The 26,639-nt window shown below is 46.7% G+C and overlaps 1 protein-coding gene across 5 annotated transcripts; it reads right to left on the bottom strand.

Moving 5' to 3' along the window:
• Positions 1-294: 294 nt before the first annotated feature.
• EEF1D (eukaryotic translation elongation factor 1 delta) lies at positions 295-26,639 on the bottom strand. 5 transcript variants are annotated; one of them, XM_064441981.1, is made up of 10 exons: positions 26,483-26,568; positions 24,738-24,766; positions 13,998-14,121; positions 12,162-12,233; positions 5,467-5,535; positions 4,165-4,261; positions 3,791-3,894; positions 2,296-2,541; positions 1,435-1,629; positions 295-391 (listed from the first exon to the last, which is right to left on the bottom strand). In XM_064441981.1, the coding sequence occupies exons 3-10, from the start codon at positions 14,115-14,117 to the stop codon at positions 353-355; spliced, it is 942 nt and encodes a 313-aa protein (XP_064298051.1). In that variant the 5' UTR covers positions 14,118-14,121; positions 24,738-24,766; positions 26,483-26,568; the 3' UTR covers positions 295-352. The 5 variants fall into 5 exon arrangements, with proteins under 5 accessions (XP_064298051.1, XP_064298050.1, XP_064298052.1 ...); XM_064441980.1 differs by lacking the exon at positions 24,738-24,766 and having other exon boundaries at positions 26,483-26,639; XM_064441982.1 differs by lacking the exons at positions 5,467-5,535; positions 24,738-24,766 and having other exon boundaries at positions 26,483-26,639.

Raw genomic sequence — 26,639 nt, 5'->3', positions numbered from 1 at the left:
CCCCAAACCAGCAATGCTGCACGCTTCCTGGTGATCCGTCCAGGGGGGGTTGTGGGTTTTTACAGAGCCTGAGCAGGGCTTCTACCTTGGGAAAAAGGAGAGCGCAGACACCCTCAGCACAGGCTGCTCAGACAAGATGCCGCTCAGACCTTCATTCCACCCCACAAGTATAGGTCACCCCTGTCTCAAGACCTCTCCTTTAATGAAGGGAACAAGAAAGGGAAATATCCCAAAGTCTCACAACAAATCACTCTGGTGAAAGCTGCATTCAGCAGAGAAAAACATCACCCAATCTGCACTCCCAGTCTTGATCTTTATTAGTTACAGTTTCAGAAGAGATACAGTTTTGTTTCTATATCTTGTTAAAAGCAGCAATGTCAACGCTCTGCACCTGAAAGAGAACAAAAGCAGCAGCTAGAGATCACCGAGGTGTTTTCAGACATTTAAGACAGCAAAATCACTTACACCAGGGATTTCTTCCCAGCACACACTAGAAACGCTCCAACAGATCAAGCACAGCCCAGGTGTCTCAGATCCCCGGCCGTGGTGAGACAACCTTTAAGGACTGTTATTTAATCTTCCTTACAACATCAGTCACAACAGGACACTGCACTGTGCTAGTTACTGCACAAATCTTTAGACAGTCCAGCCTATGAAGATCATATTAAGAGTTTCTAGCAACATTAAGATTAAAGTTCCTGATTTAGTCTAAATACAAGCAAAAGAGTAGGCAAAGGTGCACCACACACTGGCCTGCTGCCCTCCTGACAGCGAGGCTGGGAGCATTACTGAGTCAGCACACTCACAGAATCATTAAGGTTGGAAAAAAACCTCTAGGAACATCAAGTCCAACCATCAACCCAACACCACCAAGGCCTCATAAACCAGGTCCCCAAGTGCCACGTCCACACGTTTTTTGAACATCTCCAGGGACGGTGACTCCCCCACCTCACCGGGCAGCCTCTTCCAGTGTCTTTCAGGAAAGACATTTTTCCTAATACCCAACCTAAACCTCCCCTGATGCAGCTTCAGGCTATTTCCCTCGTTCTATCACAAGTGACCTGGGAGCAGAGACCAACCCCCCCCTCACTCCAGCCCCTCTCAGGCAGCTGCAGAGAGCGAGAAGGGCTCCCCTCAGCCCCCTCTTCTCCAGACTAAACCCCCCCAGCTCCCCCAGCCGCCCCCCAGCACACTTGTGCTCCAGACCCTGCCCCAGCCCCGCTGCCCTTCTCTGGACACGCTCCAGCACCTCAAGGGCCTTCTTGTCCCGAGGGGCCCAAAACTGAACACAGGATTTGAGGTGTGGCCTTAAATTACCTGGCACAAGGCTGGGGCTCCTGCTACCACTTCCACAGAAGGATGGGGATGGGAGACATCTCCTCCAGTACCCAGCCACCAAAGCTTAACACTTGTGTGTGTCACTGAAAAACTTACATAGTCTTCAAATTTGGTGATCTCCTCCTCCAGGATGTCTGTCCCGACTTTGTCATCCTCCACCACACACTGGATTTGGAGCTTCTTAATGCCGTAGCCAACTGGGACCAGCTTGGAGGCTCCCCACACCAGCCCATCCATGTGGATGGACCGGACGCACTCCTCCATCTTCGCCATGTCAGTCTCATCATCCCACTGCAAGAGCATCACGTATGAACTTTAATATTTTCCTAGAGCTCACCATTAGCCCCAAGAGGCGTCCAGTGACTTAAAATTCAACACTGCACTGAAATTCACATTTCAGCTGATCCCAACTGCCCTTTCTTGGCTACTGTTTTCAGAGTTAGCTGATGGGTTAAGCCAAGCTCAATCTGACTTTGCAGCACTGCTGCACAGCATGTTGTTTCAATTCTACCTAGAGGTGCTGCAGATGCAAGGGAGATTCCTCCTGCAGCAACTCAACCGCTTTGGAGAGCTCACTTTGAAGTGATTTTTACCGAGGGCATCTCTCAGACCACTAGCCAGCCCAGAGTTTTTATTCTACCATGACAATTCAATAAAAGACAGGTTTTATTCCCATTTTTTAGGACATTTATTTTATCTTTGAAGAAAGGAAAAGGGCTAGTCCTGGTCAGGGGATCCTCAGATAATGGCCTGCGCTTGCCACGGTGCAAGGAACAGGGCAGCAGCGCAAAGGCTACAGATCCCAGCTGCAATATCCCACCTCGCTCTGAGCCCTTGCTTGGGAATCTGCAGGTCCTGCCTTCCCCAGTCCGCTCAGGTGAGCAAGACGATTTACAGCCTCCTGCAGCACAAGACATCGAGCCTCCCTCAGGAGCTACCCCCACTTCAGTTACTCACCGGCTTCACATCCAGAAGGATAGAAGACTTGGCAATAAGACCCGGTTTCTTGGCCTTCTTCTCTGCGTACTGACGCAGTCTCTCCTCCCGGACTTTGGCAGCCTCTTGGTCTTCCTCTTCATCATCACTGCCAAAGAGGTCAATATCATCATCATCTTCCTCTGCAGCAGCTGGCTCAGTTTTCTTTGCCGGTGAAGCAGAAGGGAGCTCCACTTTCTTGGAGGGAACACTGAACGGCTCCACTTTCTTCGTTGGAGTGACGTGCATTCAAGTGTGAATTAAGGAAAAAGGGGAGAAGATTAAGTTGAATCAGAGCAGCGCTCAGGAGAAGCTCAGGAACAGAAGCCTACATTGCTCAAGACAGTGAACGCAGCCCACACGATGCGATTTGTGTGAAGAATCGGCTATCGGCCATTAAAGTAGGACATTTGACCAGATGGACCTTTGAACTGGACCAGTATGGCCATACTTATGTTCCTAGAACAAAAACCACCAGCACACAGAGCCAGGAGCTGATCCTTCTCCTAAGGGCTCAGGATAACTAGACCATATGAGTCTGAGCGGGGTGGTAGTTGGGAACGCAACCAAGTGTCTTCCCCTAGCACGAGGAGGGCGCCCTGCGCATTCTGTGAGCTCACTGCAGAGACCACCAGCACCACTGGTAGCGTGTGTTCCACCGTACAACAAAAACCGAGCAAATCATGGAATCACAGAATGTCCTGAGCTGGGAGGGACCCACAAGGATCATCGAGTCCAACTCCTGACCCTGCACAGGACAACCCCAAATTCACACCATGTCTCGGAGGGCCTTGTCCAAGTGCTTCTTGAATATTGCCAGCCTTGGTGCCATGATGCCTCCCTGGGGAGCCTGTTCCAGGGCTCCACCACCCGCTGGGGGAAGAACCTTTCCCTAATGCCCAGCCTAACCCTCCCCTGGCACATCTCCCTGCCATTCCCTCGGGCCCTGGCGTTGGTCACCAGAGAGGAGAGATCAGCGCCTGCCCCTCCTCCTCCCCTTGGGAGGTCTCCCCTCATCAGTGGATGACAGTGAAATCGGTGCCACACATTCAGCTCCCACAGAGTTTTCTCTTAAATTAACTTAAATGCATTACTGTAGGGGACATTTGTTAAAGGAAGGTATTGCCAACTCCGCTTATCTGCTGTAACGGGGTGGCATTTTGCCTGGTCTGTGCTAAGAAACTCACAGCACCGTGGGCTAAGTGCTAGTCAAGTATATATTAACTCCAAACTTTCACAGATCTGCACCGACTCTCCCTCACTGAAATCTCTAACGTAGCTTCTTTGCTGGTCTTAGGGCAGAACACTCCTCTATATATGTACTATTTGGGAAAAATGATGAGGCAGCTGCCAAAACTGCTGGAAGAGCTGCAAACTCCTAACTATGAGCATCTCTCCATCCTCAGCAGACAACCTGGAGACCTCGGAAATACCCTGACTGCGAAGCATTCAGGAACAGCACCTCGCCAAAGCTCACCTGGGTTGGAGGAACCGGTGAGGGTTGGTGGGAGGTAGATGACTTTTCCAGAGCATTCAGGCGGCTTTCCAACTTGAAGATGGCCATCTGAAGGTCTGCAACAACTGCAAGAAGAGAAGGTGGGGGGCAGGAATAAAAAAAAAGAACCTTATCTTGTAGGCTCTGCATCAGCTCTCAAGTCAGGACAAATTTGCTCCTGCTCCAAGTGGGCTTTAGAAACACCAGTTGCCCCAGTCAGAGGAAAATCTGCAAAGCTCTGATCAAGACACTGGCACATGCTCACCTGGTGACAGACAAAGTCAGTAAGGGATACACCCCTCAGAAGCAGGACCCCGTCCAATTTTGCTTTCGTGCCAGAAGATTCTCCTACTTACCACTGCGAAGGTTTTGATTTTCTACCTCCAGGTGAGAAATTCTGGAAAGGAGTTCATTTTGGTCACCGGCAGGCCCAGAAGAGGTTGTGCTTGCGCTCTGCAACAAGGGAAACAGATGAAACTAATCTGTTCACCTACTCCCAAAGCTCAGTGGTTCAGTGAAGCAAAGCAGAGTCATGCCTTCAGGGAAGAAGAAAATTTGAGAGCTAGTCTAAGGACATTTTCTCTAGAGGCTTTATAAACAGAATATACTAGCTCTACAGAATGAAGCATGGAACGTATCTCGAGAAATTTCAGCTGGCACTGATGAGCAAAGGATAAAGCCATTCTTTGCAGTCTCACATCGCAGTCCGCCACTAAACACACAAAAAGTTTTCAAAGTTTCATGCTAAACCCCTTAAATGGGGCAGCTGGTCTCCTCTTACAGACAAACTGAGGCGCAGAGCACAGAAGTGACCTGCCTAACGTCACACAGCAAGTCACTGAAAGCTGGAAAGGGATCCCGGCACTTCTATACTCCCACCTTCCCCAGTCCGGCCTTTAATTCCTCTCAAAACAACTTAAAACTACTTTGACGCACCCTGCGGGAGCAATTATAATGATCCAGCTTCAGAAGTATTTAACAGCAAAAAAGAGCTTTACTTTTTTTTTTTAAGGAGGCCCTTATCTATAAATTCAAAACAACAAAGGGAAAGAAAATAACAGGCCTTCACTCTTTGCTTTAAATGTCATTTTGTAACTGAATACAACAATAGAGGAAATTTATACTGTTTGAAGCGCACCCTGCATATAATTATGATGTGGTTCTTGGTTGCAGTTGACAGGCTTCTGAGATCTCGGCACTCACTTAAGATCGAGGGAGGGAAATAAAGGGGTTAAGATGAGGAATCTGTGGCACATGAAAAGCAGGTCTGGAAGATGCCTGGCCCTGGGAGCCCCACGGAGCAGCGCAAGCTGCTCCTGGCAGGAAGGTCAGAGAGACCCTTCTCCACCCACCCAAAAAGGGGTAGAGGCCGGAGGCCAAAAGCACCGTGAAATCAACCTCCGACGCAGCTTTTGCAGCGGATGCAGGCTCAGGAAGGCGAGTGCAGATCTGCAGTCCCCAGGCAACGAGCTGGGAGACCTAAATGCCCTGCTATAAATCCTCTTAGATAGGGTGAGCTACGGCCACGTGCCAAAGGCCAAATGCTTCTCATCGTAAGGAAGGAGAACTTGGTCCGCCTCTGCCAGGCAGGGCTGTCCTTGCCCTACAACGTCCTCTCAAATCACACAACCAGCTCCATCCGTGCGCAGGTGACTTACAGTTGAGCGGCCTGACTGCCTCTTGGGACGGGCAGAAGGAGCTTCTTTGCTACGAGGAACTGTCTTCTGCTGCAAAGGGGGAAAGGTTTGGGGGATGTTCGGTTCAACACAGCAGATAGAAAAGGATTTCACTCATGCTGGAAGAGGCAGTTCAAGTGCAGGAAGTAGATCCACATGCAGGACAAATCATGAAGCAACGAGATACAGCCTCACACCAGCTACACACCAAACAAAGCCTGCACAGAAACATTTATCCATGAACTCTGCCATCAACTTGTTAAACATCTGTGTCTGCAGAAAGATCACGCAGCTGGGTGGCAGAACTAGATGGGATGTCTAGGGCATGGTCTCAGTCAACTCCCAACCTGTAAAACCAGAGGGGAAGCAAGCGCACGCATTACTGGGGCTCGCACCGCAGTCTCCGCTAGCTCTCCTGTTGTTAGATAAAATCTAATACCTGACAGATGCAGAAACACATGCAAAGTTATCAAGAGTCTTAACAAGTCCCCGGTTACCACTAATGCATCTCATGGGGGGAGTTAAGCAGCGCAACACCAGCCTGCACTAACAACTTGAGAGCTTCCATCCTCACATGCACCACCAGAAGAGAGGCTGCTAGCCACGGTGGGCTCACCACACCAGGCTAGACCTAGCTTTATACACCAAGGAGAAAAAATTAAACCTCAGATGAACTCGTTGCCTGACCCGTTCTTGTTCTAGTTGCACCATCAGGGCCAAGGTCTAAGTTAATTCAGAGAAAAGTGAATTCTGGCAATAGTCACATCCATCCCCACCCCTTGAAAACGCACTTGTTTTGAGTCATGATCAAACACAGGAGCTGTGTCACCTGCAAAAAGATACACAGCTGCTTCTTTTTTTCCCCAAAGCAGCCTGCTGATTCAGCCGAACAGCAAGAACCACAGACATTTGGCAGTTTGAAGCCCTAGTCACGTTTTCAAGCCAAACGCTGAAGCATTTCAGCAGGCTCTGCCTTTGCCCAAGTAACTGGCCATCCTACGCACAACTGTGGATATTCGAGACGCTGCAACACAGCTACGCCTATTAGGTGCTGCAGAACAGCCCGCTTTTAAACCCTGGCTTAGTGGAAGCATTTTCCACAGAAGCCAGCTGTGCCTCTGTATTTCTCTTCCCTGTTAGTATTGTCTCAAAGATTAGAAACCTAAACCGAGGCAGCACCATCTACCTTGTCACTTGTCAGCTGCCATCCTGGAGCCTCACACAGAATAGGTCAGCTCTGCTCCTCCCTGTAGTCCCACAGGAGAAATACCTACAGCTTGGCAGGAGGCCTCCAGCTCAAGGACAAACCTGCCAGCCTTGTGTGGTTGTGTCATGTAGAGGGTTTGAGAAGATCACAGCCGTTTTCCCCAAAAATGCTGTAGCTATGGCTTGCAAGAGCAAGGCGAGAGGACTTGGAAACACTCTGCCCTGCATGAAGCTGTTCTCAACAAGGAAGAGCACGGGAAAAAAAACATTTTGTTATTTCAACAGACCTTTTGAGTAACAAAATACTAGGATACAAACCTAGCTGTATATTGCTGTCAGGTGCCATTTGGGAATTGCACAAAGCAGAGCTCTGCGATGCACAAATTCCTTCCCTTTCCACCCTTCCTTTGCCAGCTGACATGAGCCTGCAAGGTGAGGTGACATTAAGGTTGCAAATGCAGCTAAAGCAGCGCAGAGAAGAGTCAGCATTCTCAGTGGGGCCTTTAAGTCTGCATCTGCTCATCAGTAGGCAGTAATACAGGTAGCACAGGCACTCGAGGAGCTGCAGCACAGATATCTGGGTGGCTCCCTGGGGAACCATCTCCCCTCCAGGATTTCTCAGCTGCAAGTTGCTACTGAGGTCTCTGCAGAAATGGCAAGATTGGTTAACAACCTGGATGCACCTGCAAGGTTAAACACCCACAAAATCCATGTGAACAGTTCAGTGTCGTGCACCTGGACAAACGGATTCAGCACGTTATATATGCTAAGCTAATCTTAAACCAGGATTCACGTGCTCCTCCGTGCTGTGTTTTTCACGCCTGTTTAGAAGGGAGGTTTACAACACAAAGTGGGTTCACAGACATGGCACAGCACAGCATTTACATGTGGAATTCAGACATTACTTGTTAGTCCTGGCCTATCCCAGGGCAGGGTGAGCCTTAGCACAGCTGGCAAGAAGAGAGGGTTGCTGCCCCAGGATCAAGCAAACAGAGATTAAAGGTCTTCACAAACAGGGCCAGCTGTCCTTTGGGAACCTGTAACCTGGGTAAAGCACAGTCTAAGAGGCACAACACAGAACCAAGTTCCCAATTCTGCGAGGTGTTCAAGCCACCCTTTCAGAAATTATGGAAAAATTGCCTTTATGAGACTGTGGGCTTTCCCAAGGTGAGGATTTTTCAACCTTTTAGAGATGCAGTCACTAGCCTAAGCTACTCACTACCTACAGTGTGGTTTTTCCTCTGCACAACCAAGCACCGTTTCTTCTTCTGACTCAACTGTGCCAAAAGGAAGCTCAACACGAGTGGTTATGAACTTTATCAAGGACAGTAATTCAAAATCCCAAAGGTGAAAAGTTCCAGAGCATCCCTCCAGTCACTTCCTGCATATTGTCTCATGGTCAGAGCTCTTAAAACCTGTTTTTTTTCTAAGCTTAAGCCATAGTTTTTGTGCTGAACCCACAAGTGATACAGTGCTGCAACCTGTTCAAAATATTTTGCACAGCTGAAGCACTCAGCAAGCCCAGAACCACACCAAGGACTGCATATAAATTTAATCATCCAAGCAAATTAAAACCCTGGGACTTCTTGCTTATAAAGGGTAGAAAACAGAATCCTCAGCCTCAAAGGCCTTTCAACATTTGTCCCTCTCTAAAGTTTGACTAAAACATACTCTAAAAATCAGAGACAAGAACACTGACTAATGAAGAAGAAAACATTAGAAAAGGTTACCTTCTCTGTATCAACTTAAAGAAATCTGCCTGACGACTACAGGTAAAATCTCTTCCCCTGGTATGTCAGGCCCAAGGAACAGACACAGCTGGAAAGCTGGCACTTCCTGCACTACCAGAAGTATCTGGAGGCATCAAGCCCTTCCCCTTGACTTAACCAGTTACAAAGAACAGCACGCAGGTTTTACAAGCACGGTTACAGACACGATGTGTAGGTTTTCCAGTCCAGAGCTCACAAAACACAGCTTCATCCAAAAAATAAACTTATTTTGTGCATGCAGAGATACAAACACCCTTCCTTCCCCTCAGGTCGGTCTACCTGAGCTCTGGAAACACAGAAAGTTTAGCCGTGGTCAGATATACAAAACTGAACTGTGGGGAAATGTTGAAAACTAGAAGGTTTCCCCTCGCCTAAGACCAGCAGGATGGATCCTGGCTGGTGTCCTACAGAAGGTGTGACAGTTCCCCTGCACACAGATGTGATTCTGAATGCTGTCTCTAAACACTTTAGCAAGATCAGAGGTTTTCTGGGAGCTTTTCTTGTTTGAAACCCACACACAGGCAACACACAAATACAGAGGCTTTGTAAGAGGGAGCTTGGGCAGAGAGGGGAAGAACAGAGCTTCAGACTCCCCCACCAGTCACCTACCCAGTGACATCCCTTTCGTTACAGGCCCTGGGGAGGGTGTAGGAAGCGAGAGTTCAGTTACCCACTCTGTTGGACTTCCTTACGATCTCAGGCAAGTCAATCTTTTCCATGCCTCAGGTCCCCAGCTGTAAGATTTCTCACCACCTGTGGTCTCAATGCCACCAGCTGCAGTACTGCACACGTTAACAACTTTATATCTAGAAAAGCATTAGTGATCAAGCAGATGTCAACTGGAGAGATTGTTTAAAGCAGAGATGACCATGCAAAGCAGGATGAAAGGTATGTGCAAACAAATGTTTCCAGCATCAGAGCTTTGTACCCTCCTTCGGGAGGTACAAACCACTGCCTCAACCCTTCTAATGCTCCTTCACACACATCAGAACAACATCACCCAGCTGAAGCAGACCTGAAACCAGCCCTGGCTGAATTTCTCAGCAAAAGAAAGGCATTTATCTTCCATCTTCCCATCTTACAAGAACCAACCCTTCACTTGCTCCATCTTTAGACTCCTGACAATAACTCGGCACGTTCAGGTGGAAGGGAAGACTAAATCCTCACCATAAAACCATATTTTGCTATTGTTCTGTGGATCAGACAGTATAAATTTGGCTTTCTGAAACATAAAAACAAAGTTTAAGCATGTTCTAAAGGCAAACCCGCCCTAAGGCACCGCTGTCCAAGATCAACGATGATCCTTCAGAAACACAAGCTACATAAGCTGATGAAGGCTTGTTTCTCAACAGCTCAGTCTTTCTAACTCACACATTAACACAGAAGATCCGACCGTGATTTACTGCTTCAGGTTCCAGTGCAGAGATGTGGCAATGCGTGGAAAAACTTAAAAGGTGAGCTCTCCGGGGTATCGTATAAGCCAGGGTAAGGCACGATCGGTTAAACAAGACTACAAACGGAGAGGAGGAGGTCACTGTTGCCATGTGCTCTGCTTATCTAAGCAACTGCATATTCTGGGAGCAGAACAGCACCTATAGGTTAGATAAATCAAGGAGTGCTCCTGACAGCAACACAGACTAAGGTGCGCAGTGCTTTCGTTAGCTGTGCAGTACATAACGCTGTTCCTTCAAGCCTTCAATGGTGGGTCCCAATTCACTTCTGGCAACACCCCAGATTCCAGTTTTAAGGCCCTATGGCCCAGTCCTGACCTTAAATCCTCAAGCCTACCAAGCTTTCTTCACAAGAACAAAAAAAAATCCCAGCAGATGAATTTTTTTATATTCAGCACTAACCCCAACAAGTGCCATAGGGGTGCAAAGGACTTTATACTCTCAAATTTCTGTCCTGGCATCAGTCTGGTGCTTTGCCAGTTCCCCCAGTCTTCCCCATTACAGGACCTGGACGATCCAAACTGACATGCTTCTCACACAAAGCAGCTCTTTAGCAGGAGTCACAGGCCAGGGCAAGAAACTCTTCATCTTGGGCAAACCACAGACCATTCTGCAAGATGAGAATGTGCCTTCAGGGTAGACCAGCAGCACTGCCAGGTGATTTGTATTTAGGTTTCCTGCCCCTAACTCACTACGTCCAGCCTCTGCTCCCGAAGGAGGCAGGCCTTGGAGGAAGCAGCTGATCCTAGACCTTGCCCAGTTTGCAAACATCTTTCCAAAGTCATTTAACATCCCTGTTTGGGATGGGGGGGCTCATTTCCCCACATTTGCCTTACTGAAGTCCGAACAAAGTCTTTGACAGGGCCTGATAGTCTCTACTGAAAGCCCAAATGTGTTATTTCAGATCTGAACTTAAATACGCCAGTTCAGGAAAAATCCTCCCTAAGCTGTTGGCTGAAATACTGATCCTGAAAGTAACAAGCTAGCACTAGAAAACTTTCAAGTATTCCCCTCCTCAACATGTTTTGGGTTGTTTTTAACACTACTAAGATGCCCCAACTTTCCACTGATTCCCATGCTGTATTCAGGGCCACTGAATCTAACCAAAGCAAATTTAATCCTCTCCCACCATCCTTCCATCAAATCTGCCCTGCTCTCCCTGCATCCACTTCCAAGCTTCCAGTGCAGCACTGAGTATCCTGGGTGGCTCACGTGAGCGGTTGCAGAAGTTGCTTTTGTAGCGTTGAGTTCAACAAGTGAGACCACTGTGAGGAAAGCAATTAGCCTAATTCTGTCGGTTCACCCCAAATGTATGGCTACTTTCTGCTTGTGTTAAGGAGGAATATGCAATATTCCCCCTTGAGAAAGGCTCAATTCCCTGTTATTGTACTGATCTAGTCAGAAACTAAGGGTGTTAAATATCCCAAGGAGGAGTTATGAGGCCAAATCAATATAACATAAAGGATGGATACCCTCAGACAGAAGTATGTACGTAGTAGTCCCACCGCAGAGGAAAGAAAACAAGGCACATGGGCTGTGTTCTGTGAATTTCCTTGACTCGTGAAACCAGCCCACTTATTAGTTTAAGAGTTTATGAGTCTTATGAGTTTAAGAACTCAGCTTCCTATTGAAAAATTAAACAGTTTTAACAACGCTGTCTGTACATATCAGCACAAAAACCTCCAGAAAGGATGTGACTGAATTTCTGCAGGATGGTCCAGACTTAAGAGCTAGTAGCCAAGCTGAATTCCCTAGATGCAGCAGATGGAAGATACCATTTTTTTGCACATACCCTAACTGAAAGCAGAGCAGGAAAGAGAAGGTGGCAGCTCAGTGTACCCCAAGAGAGACACACGTACTCCCGCTGGCAGCTCAGTGCTTTGCTACTCAGCAAGGTTATTTTAACAGTGACTTGTAACTTGTCAGGTAAGACTTGTGGGAACAAGCTCTAGCATTCCACCAGAAGAAAAAGAAAAGCACAGTTGAAGATTTTTAACCCAAATCCAGTTAGTTTTAAAAAGCACTGCAGGCTAGCAAGCAGGTAAGCAGCATGCACTCTAGTAGCAAGGGTCCTCTTGGTCAGATGGAGCTACGCTGGCGGTACACAGCGCTGCACACCTTAGTCTTCTCCTCTAACTTAAAAATAAGAAGCCACACAATCTATGAAGTGGTCACAGCGGAGTTCTGTGAGATGCACCACAGCTAAAAATGGTTGCAGGTAGCCAGCTGGTGAGAGAGCTTGGGTACTCACTCCGGCCAGCGATTTCTGGATATTCTCCCTGGCTCTGGCAATGTCGCGTAGGATCGTGCTGGCTCCGTTCTCCTGCAAACAGTGCAGAAAGAACCAAGATTTTTTTTAAAAAATATGAAACATGGGAAACTGGTCAGGGAAGGTTTTTTTTAGAAAAAGAGGGTAAGAGTAGGGGAGAGTCCCTTCCAATGATTCAGCAAGTACTGCAAAATTAGCTGCAAGGAGGATTGGTTGTAAATCAAGCAGCACTGACTGCAATCCCCAGTAACATCAGGCCACATGTCCAGGAGATCATCCAGTCAAGAGCTTTTAAATTCTTTATTATTACCCTGAACAGTCTGGAGAGCTGCCAGCCAGGCAGAGGGTTGGAGTCACTTCAGTACTCCTTAAGATCTACAGTTAGGCAGCTCTTTGTATTACCTGTCACTGTATTCAGGCAAGAAGTGACAGCCCTAACCGAAGCCTTCTATCCAGAGAAGTACGACCTAGGGTACAGCAGCACAAGATTTTTTTTCCCCCCTCCATGCTCCTGGTTGCCTGGATTTGAAGATTCCCTTCCTAGGGCACAAATTCACTTTCCACGATCCATTCGCTTCTTGCCTCTCCCAGACTGCAACCCCGCAAGCAAGATCCGAGACATGAAACTCCCCTCAAGCCAAGATTTTAAAGAGCATGGATCTTTTTTCTCTGCAGAGAAGCGGCTGATAAACTGCTGCAGAATCTCCCCCAGAGCCTTCACACCACCTCTCAAAGGCAGAACTTCTTCACTGGAAGCTCCTCACATGGCATGAAATAGCCTAACTGTTCTAAGAGCACTGCAGAGGTTTGCACTTTAACTTCTACTTCAAGCACTTATCTCTAGCTTCTAATTTTTATTCACGTGTCCTAGGTGCTCTGTTACCACTACACTAGCATGGGCAGCAAAAATAGGCAGAGTGTGCCTAGAAGCTATTACTTAAGCAAAAAGCTTCCCCTTAAACACTTGCAAGACAGCCATTTAAAACTCTAAGCAGCTTTCTACATAACCAACCAAATGCGTAAGCAGTTAACAGCTCTTTACATGGCAGGAAGAGGTTACGATAGCTCTGCACCTTTAAACAGTAATAATTTTGGGCTAATATTTAAGCTTGAACTATTTCAGCTCAGGTGTGCTGCAGCAGCACCATGCTTCCCCCCCTCCACCTGCTCCCCCCAACTCACCAGTACTGCGATGCACTCTTCTGCAGGAGCACACTGAATAATTGAAGGAGTAAAAAGAGAGGAACATAATTCCTGGTCTCTTTGGAGCCACAGTGCCTCTCTTCAAACATCAGGCAACTCAGATACCCAGTATATCCCTTATCCCTTGCCAAGGAAATCTTAGCTGCTCCAAAACAGCAGCGAAACAGCATCTTTCCCTGGCTGAATGAGGACAGGTCAATTCTTTTCCCAGCCCAGTCAACAGAACCGCAGCTCTCGGGCTTACAGCTCAAACCATACCTCCGTTAGATCACAGACAGCATCCGTGCTCTGTCATAGCAGCCTGAAAAGATTAGGAGCAACTGCTGCAACCTGTAACTGGTTCGCCTGTTGTTACAAGGGTGTCTGATCTCACAGTACACTGGTGGTACTCAAGAAATTCTTCACAGTCCACAGAAGATGGTCTTTCAAAAGGCAAAAGGGGTCATAACTGGAGGAAGGCTTAAGGAGCTCTGGAGAAGACACTCATACTTGGAAAAAACAGCACCCAGAGTGGAAATAATACAGAAGTGCACGTCCAAGTGTTCTTTAGTCTGCTCTATACTAGCTCTTAAAGCTCCAGCATTCTGCTAAACCCCATGTGAAAACAAGCATTACCTGCTGTTGTGAAGAGCTGCTAACTGGCCCGTTCATCTGCTCGTAGTATCTTCTCTCAGCATCATCATACTTGTACTTCTCAAACCAGATCTTCTCATGCAAAAAGTAGTCGACTGCCATTTTTCTGCAGAAAGGAAAAAGAAAAAAACCCAAAGTGAGTTCCCAAAAGTACTTAAGGTTAGCAGCTTGCAATGAGCTTGTCAGAAGAATGTTTTCTTCCCCCATAGAGCTATGCCTGCAGCTCTCTGCTTGAAGGTTTCTACTCTGGTGGAAAGCTTTAAGTAAACAGGATCTTATTAAGAAAGCAGGGCAGTCTAATCACCCACCCACCTTGCCTGACCTGCATTTAGTGACAGGACACCAAGTGGGGACAGAATAAAATCAGCTGATCTGTACCTTCTTCCACAAAAAAGCTTGCAGAGCAGGATTTTCTAGATCATGCTAGACACACGGGAATCTGCTGCTAATAAACATGTCTTGCGTATGAGAATCAAAAATGGAATAATACTTTTAATTCTTAAGACACCTGGCCATGGTGACACCAAAGGCTACAGCGTGCCAACGAGGGAGGACTCCGTACGTGACAGGCAAGTCCTGACACCACAGCTCACAAATTTAAACACGTTTCAGTCTTCCTTGAACACGACTTGGCTGCATTCGCAGCAACTGTTGGCTGTCTTAGGCTAGCACACATCTCTATACCTCGCCAGGCCATGCTTCACTAGGTGCACCACCAAATCTTCCTGTAAGGAGCAGCCCAACACACCGCTTAACACCGACCAGCCTCCAGGAATCCAGATACACACACGATTTACAACAGCACCACAGATAATACCACTCGTGCCCTTCTGGAAGCTACTGCAACTCTTTAGAATTAAAATTATCAGCAATGCAACACTTGCAAGGGACAGACACCCGTCACTACAAGTAGGAACAGCATAAGACATCCTCACACTGTTGTGAAATGGTGTTTTTTTACTTCAGTGCAGCAGCTTCCAAAGGTTGTTTCATTTCTTAACTTGCAGGCAAATGATGGAGCTCTTGCATCAGCCAGAGATCACAGTATCACAGGTTGGAAGGGACCTCAGGGACGTGCCCTTATTTCAAGCCAGAGGACAGCTACAGAGCCAACATCAGGTTGAGGAGGTGGTGAGAGCAGGGACAGAGCATCACAACAGCAGCCCCATTACCAGGTTCCACCACACGACACAGAGCACAACTCATAGCAACCTGTAAACCCTTTCCTTGTCAGCTCAAAACCCTGCAGCTCTCCATTAAAACATTTCCACAGAAGCCAACAGTGAGTCTTCTGTAAAACAAGCACCCTTCTTGCCTACCCATTCAGAAGAGACCAGAGGCCACCATAATACAGGGCCTCTGCACTGAAGCCATTTCCAGTACTCAGCTCCCCAAGACCCTGCTTGAGCTGCCAACCAGTATCATTAACTGAGAAACCCAGTTACAGGCCACATATTTTACAGTGACACACAGATTTTCCTGGGGAAAGGTGAAAGGCACAACCAACTATCTAGTTCTGTCAAACTGAAGAGAGAATTATCCCCAACAGGACAGGGTGAAAGGCAGACATGCTCTAAAGCTTGTCTGTAACCCCCTGTATCACTTGACGTAAAGATATTAAAACTCTCCAGCAAATCCTAAGAAACTCAAGGATCAAAATGTCAGAAATAAGGGCTGATGCTCCAAGAGCACACGCCCCCCCACCCCCCCAAGAACACCAGTCACTGCAAAATAACATCCAAGCACTGGCCTTTGGACAGGCTCCCAGGTCATTACAGCCCTCTGTGCTTCAGGGTTCAGGCAGTCATATATAAAAGCACATTTTTAACACAGAAACCATGGTATCATACTGCACTTAAAAAGAGGCCTTTAAGTATTTGTCTGTAAACTGATTTATAAGTGCAAGTTACAACTATGAAGGTCACCTACAATTTGAGAACACACTCTTCCTGCCCAGCTCCACACACACCCATCAAACAAGCTGTAATCCAGTCAGCCCTGTCCTAAAATTAACAGCAGCTTCCAGACCAAACGGTCTGATGAATTAGAAAGGCAACCCTCTCCCGCAACGAAGCAAACACAGCACATGCTGACGCCAGACTGATGCCCTAAATTGTATTTCACCATCACCCCCAAGCCGCCTTCAAGCCAGATGCTGGTAGCAATGCTCAAATGTAGCCGTGTCTTGCACAGAGCTCAACGACCAGCCTACACGCTCTGCAGGAGAACTGGGGATAACCACTTCTCTGAAGGACCTTGCAGCATCTTAACAGAAATACACAGCAAATAACCACCGCTAATTTCCTCAAATTCAAAGATGAAACATTCCATCCGCTGCTGTCTCGGCAGGCCTGTTTAAAACACACGATTACTCCCTCCAACTTCTCACTTTTACAGCTTTTTGTACGTAATAGGAATACAAAAAGGAGCACAGCCCCAGGCTTCCCCCATGTAAAGAGGCAGGGGGTCAAACCTTAACTCACTTACCTGCCCTGGCTTAACCTCTGGCACCACACAAATACTACCTTTAGCCACCAGTATGCATCGAGAAGGGGGCTCCTTTAAGTTTCCCCAGCTACCCTGCCCACAAACAGGCTCCATGGCTCAGGAGCAGCATCTCCCTACAGCAGCATGCACGCTCGGGTCCTGCAGACACAAAGGACGCCTGTCTCCTACACATGCAAATTCTTTCAGCTCAATCCTGACCCAGCAGTTTTGCATGTGTGAGTGTTACCCCAGAATAAACTTCTCCTACTTCATTTCTGGCGCAGGTACACCTGAAGCATAAGCAGCTGGTTGGGGGAGTTTTACTACTGTGGTTTCCTGCATCCCCATCCTCTCTCCTGCTCTTGACATCTTCAGAGCCTCAGCTGCATAGTATCGTGACTCAGCGCTGTCGTATGTCGGCTTATTAAGCCACACAGTTTCGCTGTCCTCATGCAGAAAAAAGCAGGTGGGCGGAGGTTGCTCAGCATCACTGGGAAGCAGAGAGTCGGTGGCCATCTCCACGTGTTTGATGCCCGCTTCCTTTCCAACACTGTGGTTCTTCCTGTCCTCAGGGTGGTTCTTCAGTGCTTCAGGGCAGCCACGTTGCTGCTGTCTGACTTTACCCGACGGATTACCATCAAACATGTTCTCATAGAAGCTCTTCTCAGCATCATCATAGAGAGGTTTCTCTAACCACACCTCTGACATGAGAGCCTGCAAGCTTGAAATCTGCGGCTTACCATTTACCGTCTGGTGTACAGAGCCGGGCAAACTGGTAACGAAGGAAGAAGCGGAATCGGCAACGGCATCTGGAGCTAAGCTTGGCGTAGCAGGAGTAGGCAGTGCTGTAACATAGCCTTCATCCGGCGTTCTCAGCCCAACACTGCCAGCGTTTGTCCACACAGACGGGATGGTTAGGATATTGGGAGGAACAAAGAACTGTGATTTTTCAATAAACACCTCCTCGGCCTTATCAAAGTCAAACTTGTTGACCCAGACACCCTGAACAACATGGTGACACGCAGACAAACTACCGTGGGAGCAGGACTGAGCTGCCGAGAGCATCCTTGGCTTAGGAACATCTTGGACAGCTTTTGACCTGGCCACTAAAGGGGACTGCTCAGCAGTTAGCGCAGCCTCAGGTGCCTCCTCATTCTGATAATCCACTATTTTTTTCCTGTACACGTTCTCAGCATGATCATAGAAAGGCTTGTCGAACCACACACAGTCAGCTAACAAACCAGTCAAAACAGAGTCTAACTTGGAGGCCACGTTTTTGGGTTTTGGAGAACGCTTCCGTTTCCTTTGTTTCTTTCCATTCTTTGCTCTCTTCAGGTCTCCCTTGAGCTCGCTTTCAACAGAGTCGTCATTGCAGACTCCGTTTACAGCCTCTACCTCCTGGCACTCCTCAGGGGCCGCAGCAGCTAGCATTGCTTCTCTTTCGTAATGCAGTCTCTCTGCTTCATCATATTTGTGCTTGTCTACCCACACTTTTTCTACCGGGCAGGGAGGCTTCCTTGTCCTCATCTTCCAAAGAGTGGCAGCATTAAAAGATAAGCACAATAATGTAGTTGCAGCAAAACTAAATAAAGCAAGGGCATGCATCAGACTTCAGCAATTTCTTAAGTAATACAAGAGTGTCAAAAGCTATCATGCCATTATTTTTTTATGGTAAAGAGCCTAAGCGTTTAGTTCCATTTTTCCTTTGCTATAAATTTTAATTCAAAGAAATTAAACTGCTTAAATGCATCTGGTTTCTGAAGTCGAAATAACCTTCCTCATAAAATACTTCTGCTGTTCACACAAGTATTCTGCACGTTACTATTTAAAAATAAAGGCACTGGCTGAAAGCACTTCAAATTTTACTTTTGAAGACAACTGACAGGAAAAAAACAACAAGATTTTGTTCAAGTCCCTGCTAATGTGTAAGATATACTTCCAAGTTAGTAGATTAGTCCTTAATTACTTGTTAGGTATTCTCAACCAGGCACCGTTTTGGAAAGACAGGCTAAAGAAAGATGCCCCAATTCTCAAGTATCTTTAGAGGTCATTGCTTACACTTAGTTGTGTTTTGCTATTAGAAAGCCAGCAGATGGAGCTCACTGAAAAACTATGACTCAAGTTGTGGTTTAAAATCACAGTTACTGGCAAATTAAAATGGACCAAGAGCTGGAGATCTCATGATTAAATTAGCTTACAAAAGGAAAAATGTATTGAAATGAAAAATATTGCACCTGCTTTGTGTTTTCCTGCCCTAGTCATACTTTACTAGAGGGGTAAAAAGAAAAATCAAGCAGCTCCTAGTGTGTGCAGATTACTGGAAATGGGATGGGAAATACGTTTCCAAGTACAGAATTTACTGTACTGCTCAAATATCTAGTGAGTAGTTAACTACCCCTCTGCCAAACGTGACTACGTGGCCAGATCCCTAGAGTTAAAAAAAGGTCCGCAATGAAGTAGCCATAAGCCAGCTCTCTCTTTAGCTACCAACAGCTGCAAGTTTTATAGCTACAAATTTATCTGCGACAGATTGCCAAATAAAATTCACACACAGCTGAAATGTCCTCCAGACTTCAGTTGATGACTTGCAGTTCCTGGAAGATTTTACAAGCCTCAAGTCCAGGGCTTGACAGAACAGTAAAAAACCAAACTATTATTACAAGTAAACGTGCTTTTGCCTGTTTAAACATTCAAATTTAAAATTATATAGTTTAAAATATTAAAGCAGTGTAATCTATATTTCAATTATAAAAATTACTAGGAAAAGCAAAAATAGACCTTTTTCTTACTGGAGTTGTGAAACTGCTCCTCCACCAGCTGCTGAAAACACTGATGCAGCTCAAAACATTTCAAAATATCTAAATTGAAATTCATTTTGAAGTCTTTATTTTACTTTACGCTCTTCTCTTGCATTTTACACCAGTTATGGGACAATAAAACACTTACTACAGACAACTTGAAACAAACCAGTGCTTTCAATAAAAATTAACCTACTTGTTACCATCAACATCAAAAACAGCCCAGCTGGAAGCACAGGCTTTGCAAGGTAGGAGCAACACTACAAGCAAGCGATAACCGGGTGGCAGTGCCACTAAAGAGCCTGCACAAGTTATTCTGGGGTACAAGGACATGTTCCTGCTGTAAAAAAAAAAGCATTGAGGCAGCCTCATGCTCCTGATCATCTCAGCTGCCGGACAAATAATTTAAGATATTTTTGTAGTCTTACACAGCAAACATAATCGCCTTTAAAAAAATAATCTTTATAGGAGATGCCAATTTAAATGGGATTCTTGGAGGGTAGCGTCAAAGTCAAGGCAACACCTGCTAGGGCGATACCTGCATTTCAGTCATTTGGCAGACTGGAAGAGGATTAAATGATGCAAATTGAAGGCGTTGCGCACAAAGGCACTGCTTTGCAGCGCACGCGTTCTACAGTAACGGCCAACCGGATCTAGCGCAGCGACCTGCCGGCACAAAATCCCCAGGGAAAGCAAAGCACGCACCTGAAAATACATAGGTAGGGCATGCAAAAGGGTGAAGGCAATACATCGGAATTTTTATGTTACTTAGGTTGATAAAGACTGCTAAAAAGATCAGACTCCTGCGTTTGCCTGGCATGCTCTGTTTGCCTCTGCATTCACATTCATTTGAGCTCTCCCAAGGAAAAAACAGTCTGTAAGTGAATAAAGCCTTCAAGGAGATCTTTTATTGAGAATACTTCATTAACCCAATGCAGGGGTTATCATATTCCAAGGTTACAACTGAAACTATTCCAGCAAGAATCTCTAGTGGGTGTAACAAGCCTCCCAGACATGACTCAATACAGCTGAAACCATCACACCTTTAAATATCTAATTTGCATCACAGCTATTAACATTTCACATCGAAGGAGCTTGACCATTTGACAAAAAACATGACTAAAATTTGGGGTTTAGTGGGGTTTTTTTAATTATAGGTGATTTTGCTCAAGTCCTTAAGCAAAGAGCTTCAAGCACTGAAGTTGCAGCTCCCACATTGCTCATCTCAAGGGTGAGGTGTGTTACTGAGGACCTCAACTATCAGGAGGTTCTCTCAAATCAAAGAACTGTCTTTAATCAAGGTGAGACAAGTGAATTTAAAAAACCTGTAAAGACACTTATTTCCAGTGAAAAATCAGAAAACTGCACTACTCTGTCTAATAAGAAGTATCAGATCAATGCCTATATTCCCCGATTTTCCAGAAAGCGCAAAAACCACGTGACAACTTGGGAGTACTTACTTTTTTAGCTCCTACGATAGCATTAAGAAAAAAGATAAAGTTAGAGAAAGCTTCCAGTTCTAGAGACGCAACAACTAGTCAGGAAGGACACGGAACAACAACAGCCAAATGTATTACCAGGTAGTTAACTCCCCCCATACATAAAACATTTAATTAAACTTAGAGCTGGTTAACTCTCCACAACTACATTATCTTCATCAACCAACACCACGTACACTCAGTTGCTTTTAATTTTAAATAACAAGCAATAAAAAATATACATATCCAAAAGGATCTACTCATCACAACAGGGAAGCAGCCAGAGAGGCTTCCAACCTGCCGTACCGATACCGTCAGCTGGTGCGAAAGCGAAGCTCAGGTCCCCCAGTTTCAGGTAACTAAACACCAATAGCACATACTTGAATTCTGAAAATGTAATAATTTATGTAAAATTACTGATGTAAAATAATGGTGTAAAATAATGAAGTCACACAATTGTCATTAATTCCACCAGAAGTCAGCAATCTGTACAACATTCTAGGGATGAGAGAGAAATAAAACACTAGCGCCAATGTTCAGCCTACTAATTTTTCGGGAGAAGCATCAAGACGACACATGAACACCCCCAGGTAGAATTTAAGGCTTTAAGGGCCATATCTACAAGGCTACGCTTACGAAGCCTGGCGAGGCGCAGCTTCTCATGTCACCAATTCAACATTACATGTAAAAAAAGCATATTTCTGCAAGGAAGTAACACAAACCCCCAAGCCAAAGCGACCACAAACATTCCCCATCAAATCTGCCCCACAGGAATTCAAGTGCTTTTTTTTTTTTTTAACGAAGATTATTACCAGGGAAAAACCTCCGTGAAGGGAATTTACCTCAACAAGCAGTAATACCATTTTCCAAAGACAAGGCCAAGATACTTGCAGCACCTTATTTGTTCCCATGAGGGGGCCAAACCTTAGGTTCAGTTATGACAAAGACCAGATTTTCAATGAAGTAAGGTTTACAAACACAAGCCAAAATTGGGAAAAAAGTCAGTTCTACTCTGTGTTCACACATTTTCCCAGAGGAACATTGGAAAAGGCATATACAAGGATTTTAATTACACAAGCCATCACCTGTGGAGACAGTCCAGTGAGACATGGGAGCTGCAGACCATTAACACCGGTTAGTTAAAGACTAGAGCACTACCAGTTCTCCCAGCATAAAAATTTACTCCAGACAAGACACAAGCTCACAATCCAGCTTCAGCCAAGTCTGCCAAAGTGCAGTACGAAGGGAGAATGGAGGACACATGATCTGACAAAGTCTGGAGGGGCAAATTCACCTCTTCAAAGGTTTAGGAAGCAATTTAACCTGTCTTGGGCTTCTAAGAGCCTGCACTGTATGCCATGCTGCTTTCAGGCTGGTCTGAGGCAGCTGAGATTTACCACCGCACCAAACCATAGCCTGCGCAGTTGTTTCAACGCTTTCTGCCTGATATTCTCAACTACTCGCTTCATCGTCTCAAACAGAAAGTTTTAAAATTAAAAGAACATGCTGTAGTTTTATGAACACTCTCCACAGGCAAAAATCAGAGCACAGAAACTTGAGCTGAATTAGGAACCCATCAGTCTGCACACACTCAGAACCAAGCTGGAAGCCCAGAAGGTCTCTCCCTCTAACCGCTCCTGAGACCACATTCATCCGCTGCCTAGCAACATTTTTTAGAAGTGAAGCATTTTTTGAGCACAAAGATAAATTAATACTTTGAGACAGAGGGAGCAAACTTTACAAAAAGCATTTAAGAAACACAAATCTGAGTGGAGTAGAAAAATGGAAGGCGGGTTCTTACTCCACACACCAGAGAGCAGCTCCTGCGTAGCCAGGGTAATTTTGCTTTTCCAGTGACAGTGCAGACAATCTATCAGGTGTTTTACAAAGCATAAAGCCACTGGAAAGGCAAATGCTATTATTAATATTTATCAATGCCAAATAACTAAATATTCCCACATAACAAAAGAATCACAGGTCAACATTTAGGCCGTTAAAAAAGGGCTTAAAGAAACTGAAAGAAGGATTTTTAATCACAGCTACTGCTTCAGAGCTTTGGGCTTGGTGTTGTCACCCCTTCCTGAGTATTTCAAGCCAAAACAAATCTGCTGTACTTCAAGTGCTGCAGGGAAACACATGAAGTTAAAAACAGGCAATAAGAAGGTCTCTATTGTTGTTTTGTAAATCCAAAATAAGCTTTGGACTTCAGCTATTTGGCTGTATTATCCCCTTAAGTCTAGCTACTTTTTAAAGAGTCAGTAAAATAAAAGCATACAATACATTACCCTAAGGCTAGAGCCAAAGAAAGAAAGTTAAGTCAACTCCATTTATTGGTTTACTGAAAGCAACTCTTTCTCTTCTGTCCATGAGAAACTCATTTCTCCTGAATTGAGAAGCCTATAAAATAAATATGTGGGTTTTTTGGGGGGAGTCAGGTCATAAATAGTTTGTCAACAGCCTCCTAGAGAGCTAAATTCCACCAGGCCCTGCACAATTCTTGCACTGGAACTGAACTGTGGTTATAATTTCATCTGTGTGACAGGCTGACCCATCAGCTCCCAACAAGGCACAGCAAGTAAGTCAGGCAGCGCCACGATTGAAAAGCAGCTCTCCCAGAAGTTATTTTAACAGCTTAAAATATTTCTAAAAGTCTTGAAAAAGTATCTTTAGATGAGCAAGAGCAGCAAATCTCATCCATCACCAATTTCTGGAGGGATGTGACAGCAGCTTTCTGAAGTCATAAGCAAGAGGGCATGATTACAGTCACATTTCAACTCCCTTATTCATCAGAAATGGGCATCAGGTGGCACTGGGGGCCACAGGATGATAGAGGCAGGGCAGCTTGCTGTGGTTTGACCCCAAAAACACTCCATGGATGCAGGCCCAAAAATTAGGCAGGCAAGTCCTGATTTCTGCAGGTGCAAGCAGCAATCAAGGCAACACCAGTCACTCTTCCCCCACCCCAGCCCTCCATCTGTATATTTGCTTACACGCCCTGGCACAGCTGATTTGGTCCAGGCCAACATGGTTATATATTTAGTGCTCCTGTCCTATCACATGTCACACCAGCCTCCCCACCAGAAGCTCCTGAACACTCATCCTAGCAGCAGCCTGAAAAATAAATCCCAGAAAACCCAAAAAGGGCCCATTTGATGTCAGAGACAGAGCAGAGAGGGGAGCGAGAAGGTCCACAGGCACCAGTCTGTTCCTTTCTACAGCCCCAGACCAACACCTGAGCTATGCCACACTCAAGACATCTGCACTGCCCACACCTTCCTAGTGAAATGCTTCTCCCTCTGCTTGAAACCGCTACAGCTGCAGCCCTTTTGGGGCAAAATTGCAATTTTGTGCCATTTCAGCAAGGCATTTGGGCACCAGTTAGACATGGGCACCAGTTAGACACAGCTGCCTCATACCTACCTGCTCTACAGTAAGGGCATCAACCCTGCCCCCGCCTCCCACTTTTTTTCTTTTTGGTGATTCAGAGTTAAAAGAACTGAGTGATTTCACACCAGAGGGTCTGATGGCCTCTTGCAGCTGAAGGGAGCAAATCCACCCCCCCCATCACTGGCACTGAGTCAACACAGGCAGCTAAAGCAAAAGAAAATACTAACACTTGTAGTATTGCTCTTCTGCTGGTTTAACTCCCTAAACTGGCTCTCCCCCAACTCACAGTGCCTCGAAGCAGCAGTACACAGAGTCAGGAGAAGGTCCACCTTCATCACCTTTGCTATAACATGAAGCTCCACGTTAACCTTTAGCCGGGGAAACAACATCTCCCAACCCTGACCACCTAAAAACATATCTCTTCACTTCAAGCAACAATGCTACTCATTGCTAATGAAGAGATAATCAAGGAGATGGGAAATCAGCAGTAGGGAAAGACAGGAAAGAAGTTACCTTCACAAGAAAAAGCAAAGTAGTTGAAAACAGCTTAGGTGAAGAGAAAAAAGGCATACCTGCAAGGTCAGGGAGAAAGAGGGCACACCTAAAAAAGGAGAGGAAAGAATTACAGCTATACAGCCAAGCAAAGTTATTTTGTCCTCTATATGGAACACGACAGGATGGTGAACATCAGATTGCAATCAATCCCAAAGCGTCAATGATCTAAACGTGAAAGAACAAACGCATATTGATTTCGGTGAACACCGGCAGGGGAGGAGGGGAGGAATGACAGACTGCAGCAGCCTCAGCAACTTTAGCTACTGCTGTAATCCTTCACAACCCCCAGAGAGCACATCAGCAGCCTCCACACAACCACTCCTCCCCAGCCCTGCCCATTCCCCAAATATAGTTTTGAAACAGATACCTCCCGAGTGAGCTGTCGTTGAAACAAAAAGGAAAAGCAGAAAAGAGCAGGACGGGCTGTCAGAGGCTCCACTAAGGTTCCAGAGGGGTTGGGAACACCAGGACATGGAGAGGTGAGATGAGCAGAGCCCAGGTGCACCTACAGAGCAAGGGCAGGACAACAGGGAGGCCTGACAGTACAGGGCTCCCAGTTCACACACCAAGTTTGGAGCTGCAGCTAAGGGTGCTGGGCCATGGGCTGGATCAAGCTGCTGCTTCAGTTACAGAGGGCTGCCAGCTGCTCTGTGCCAGGACAGCAGCTTGAGTTTCCCTCTGCAGCAGGCGACTCAACCACAAACCCTTGCCAAGATGGAGAAATGGAGGAAAGAGCAGACCCCCCCAAAGCACTCAGAGGTGCTGGGAACAGGGGGTCCCCTAAAATCCCCTCCCTACCAGCACAGGAATCACATCTGAGACTGAGGCTCCATGTAGGAGTACCCCCACAAGAAGCACCCCAGAAGAGAGGGATCCTGCCCACACCCCAAAAGCTGCACAGGTTTATGGAGACCTCCAGCACCGGCCAACCCAGCCCTTACACAGGTAACAGGGTGCTCTTGCAACCACCTACCTCGACCCTCTCTAGGGAAGAGACCCCAGAGATGGAAGAACCCTACAACCCCCCTTTCCCTAAGCCTAAAAGGGGAAAAGGGGGCTCACAGACAAAAAGGGTCCCCCTACAACGTCCTTTCCCGGGATGTGAGGGGGGAAGAGACCCCCAAAAGGAATGGGTGGCCTTCCCATAACCCTATTCTCACACTTACTAAGAATGGAGAGGTGTATCACCACACTATTTCCTGCGACTTAAGAGTGAGGAAAAGTAATCCCAAAGTCCAGGAGTACCCTAAGCCTTCTCCCTCAGGATTCTGGGGACAGGGAGAAGTGCCCTACAGATAACTGGGGGGCAGGGGCTACTCATTCCCGGAGGAATAAAGAGGAAAGGACTACATAGACGACAGGGGAACCCCACAACCTCCCTTCTGAGGTTGTACCAAGGGAAGAGACTCCTGAGGGTCCCCCACAACTCCCCTGCTTCCCGCCATTGTGAGGGAAGAGGACCCCCCCATAACGAGGTACCCCCAAAACCCTCTTCTCCCGGCCTCAGAGCACGAAAGGACCCTTCTTGGGGATTGTGAGACAAGAGAAGGACCCCACAGACCGTGAGGAACCCCCACAACCTCCCCCCCAGGAAGAGACCCCTCAGATCACATGGGGCTTCCACGCCTCCCACCCCAGGGCTGTGAGAGGAGCGAGGGAACCCCTCAGAGACCTCCGAAGCTCCCATTACGGATGCCCACGGAGCGGGAACGAGAGACACACACACACAACACCCCCACCCCGCGCAGGGCGCAGCACTCACCGGCAGCGCTGGGCCCGGGCAGGCGGCGGCCGCCTCCGCTCCGTTCGGCCTCCGGCGGGCAAAGGGAGGCGCCGTGCCGCGCGCGAGGGGTTGTGGGGGCGGCGCGTTCCACGCGCGGCGGAGGGAAAGGGGGGGGACCAACGACCGCGGGGAGGGA

This window comes from Phalacrocorax carbo, chromosome 2, assembly GCF_963921805.1.
Source record: "Phalacrocorax carbo chromosome 2, bPhaCar2.1, whole genome shotgun sequence".
In the NCBI taxonomy this organism is placed as follows: Eukaryota; Metazoa; Chordata; class Aves; order Suliformes; family Phalacrocoracidae; genus Phalacrocorax; species Phalacrocorax carbo.
This window is presented reverse-complemented; position numbering and strand designations above follow the sequence as displayed.

What these genes read in the sequence shown, in the direction of transcription:
- EEF1D (XM_064441980.1), bottom strand. Translation starts at nt 14,117, where the DNA reads ATGGCAGTCGACTACTTTTTGCATGAGAAGATCTGGTTTGAGAAGTAC. An exon ending in GCAGCTCTTCACAACAGCAG is followed by an intron (nt 12,234 to 13,997) that starts GTAATGCTTGTT and finishes CACTGTTTGCAG; the next exon opens with GAGAACGGAGCCAGCACGAT. An exon ending in GGCAGTCAGGCCGCTCAACT is followed by an intron (nt 4,262 to 5,466) that starts GTAAGTCACCTG and finishes CCCTTGTTGCAG; the next exon opens with AGCGCAAGCACAACCTCTTC.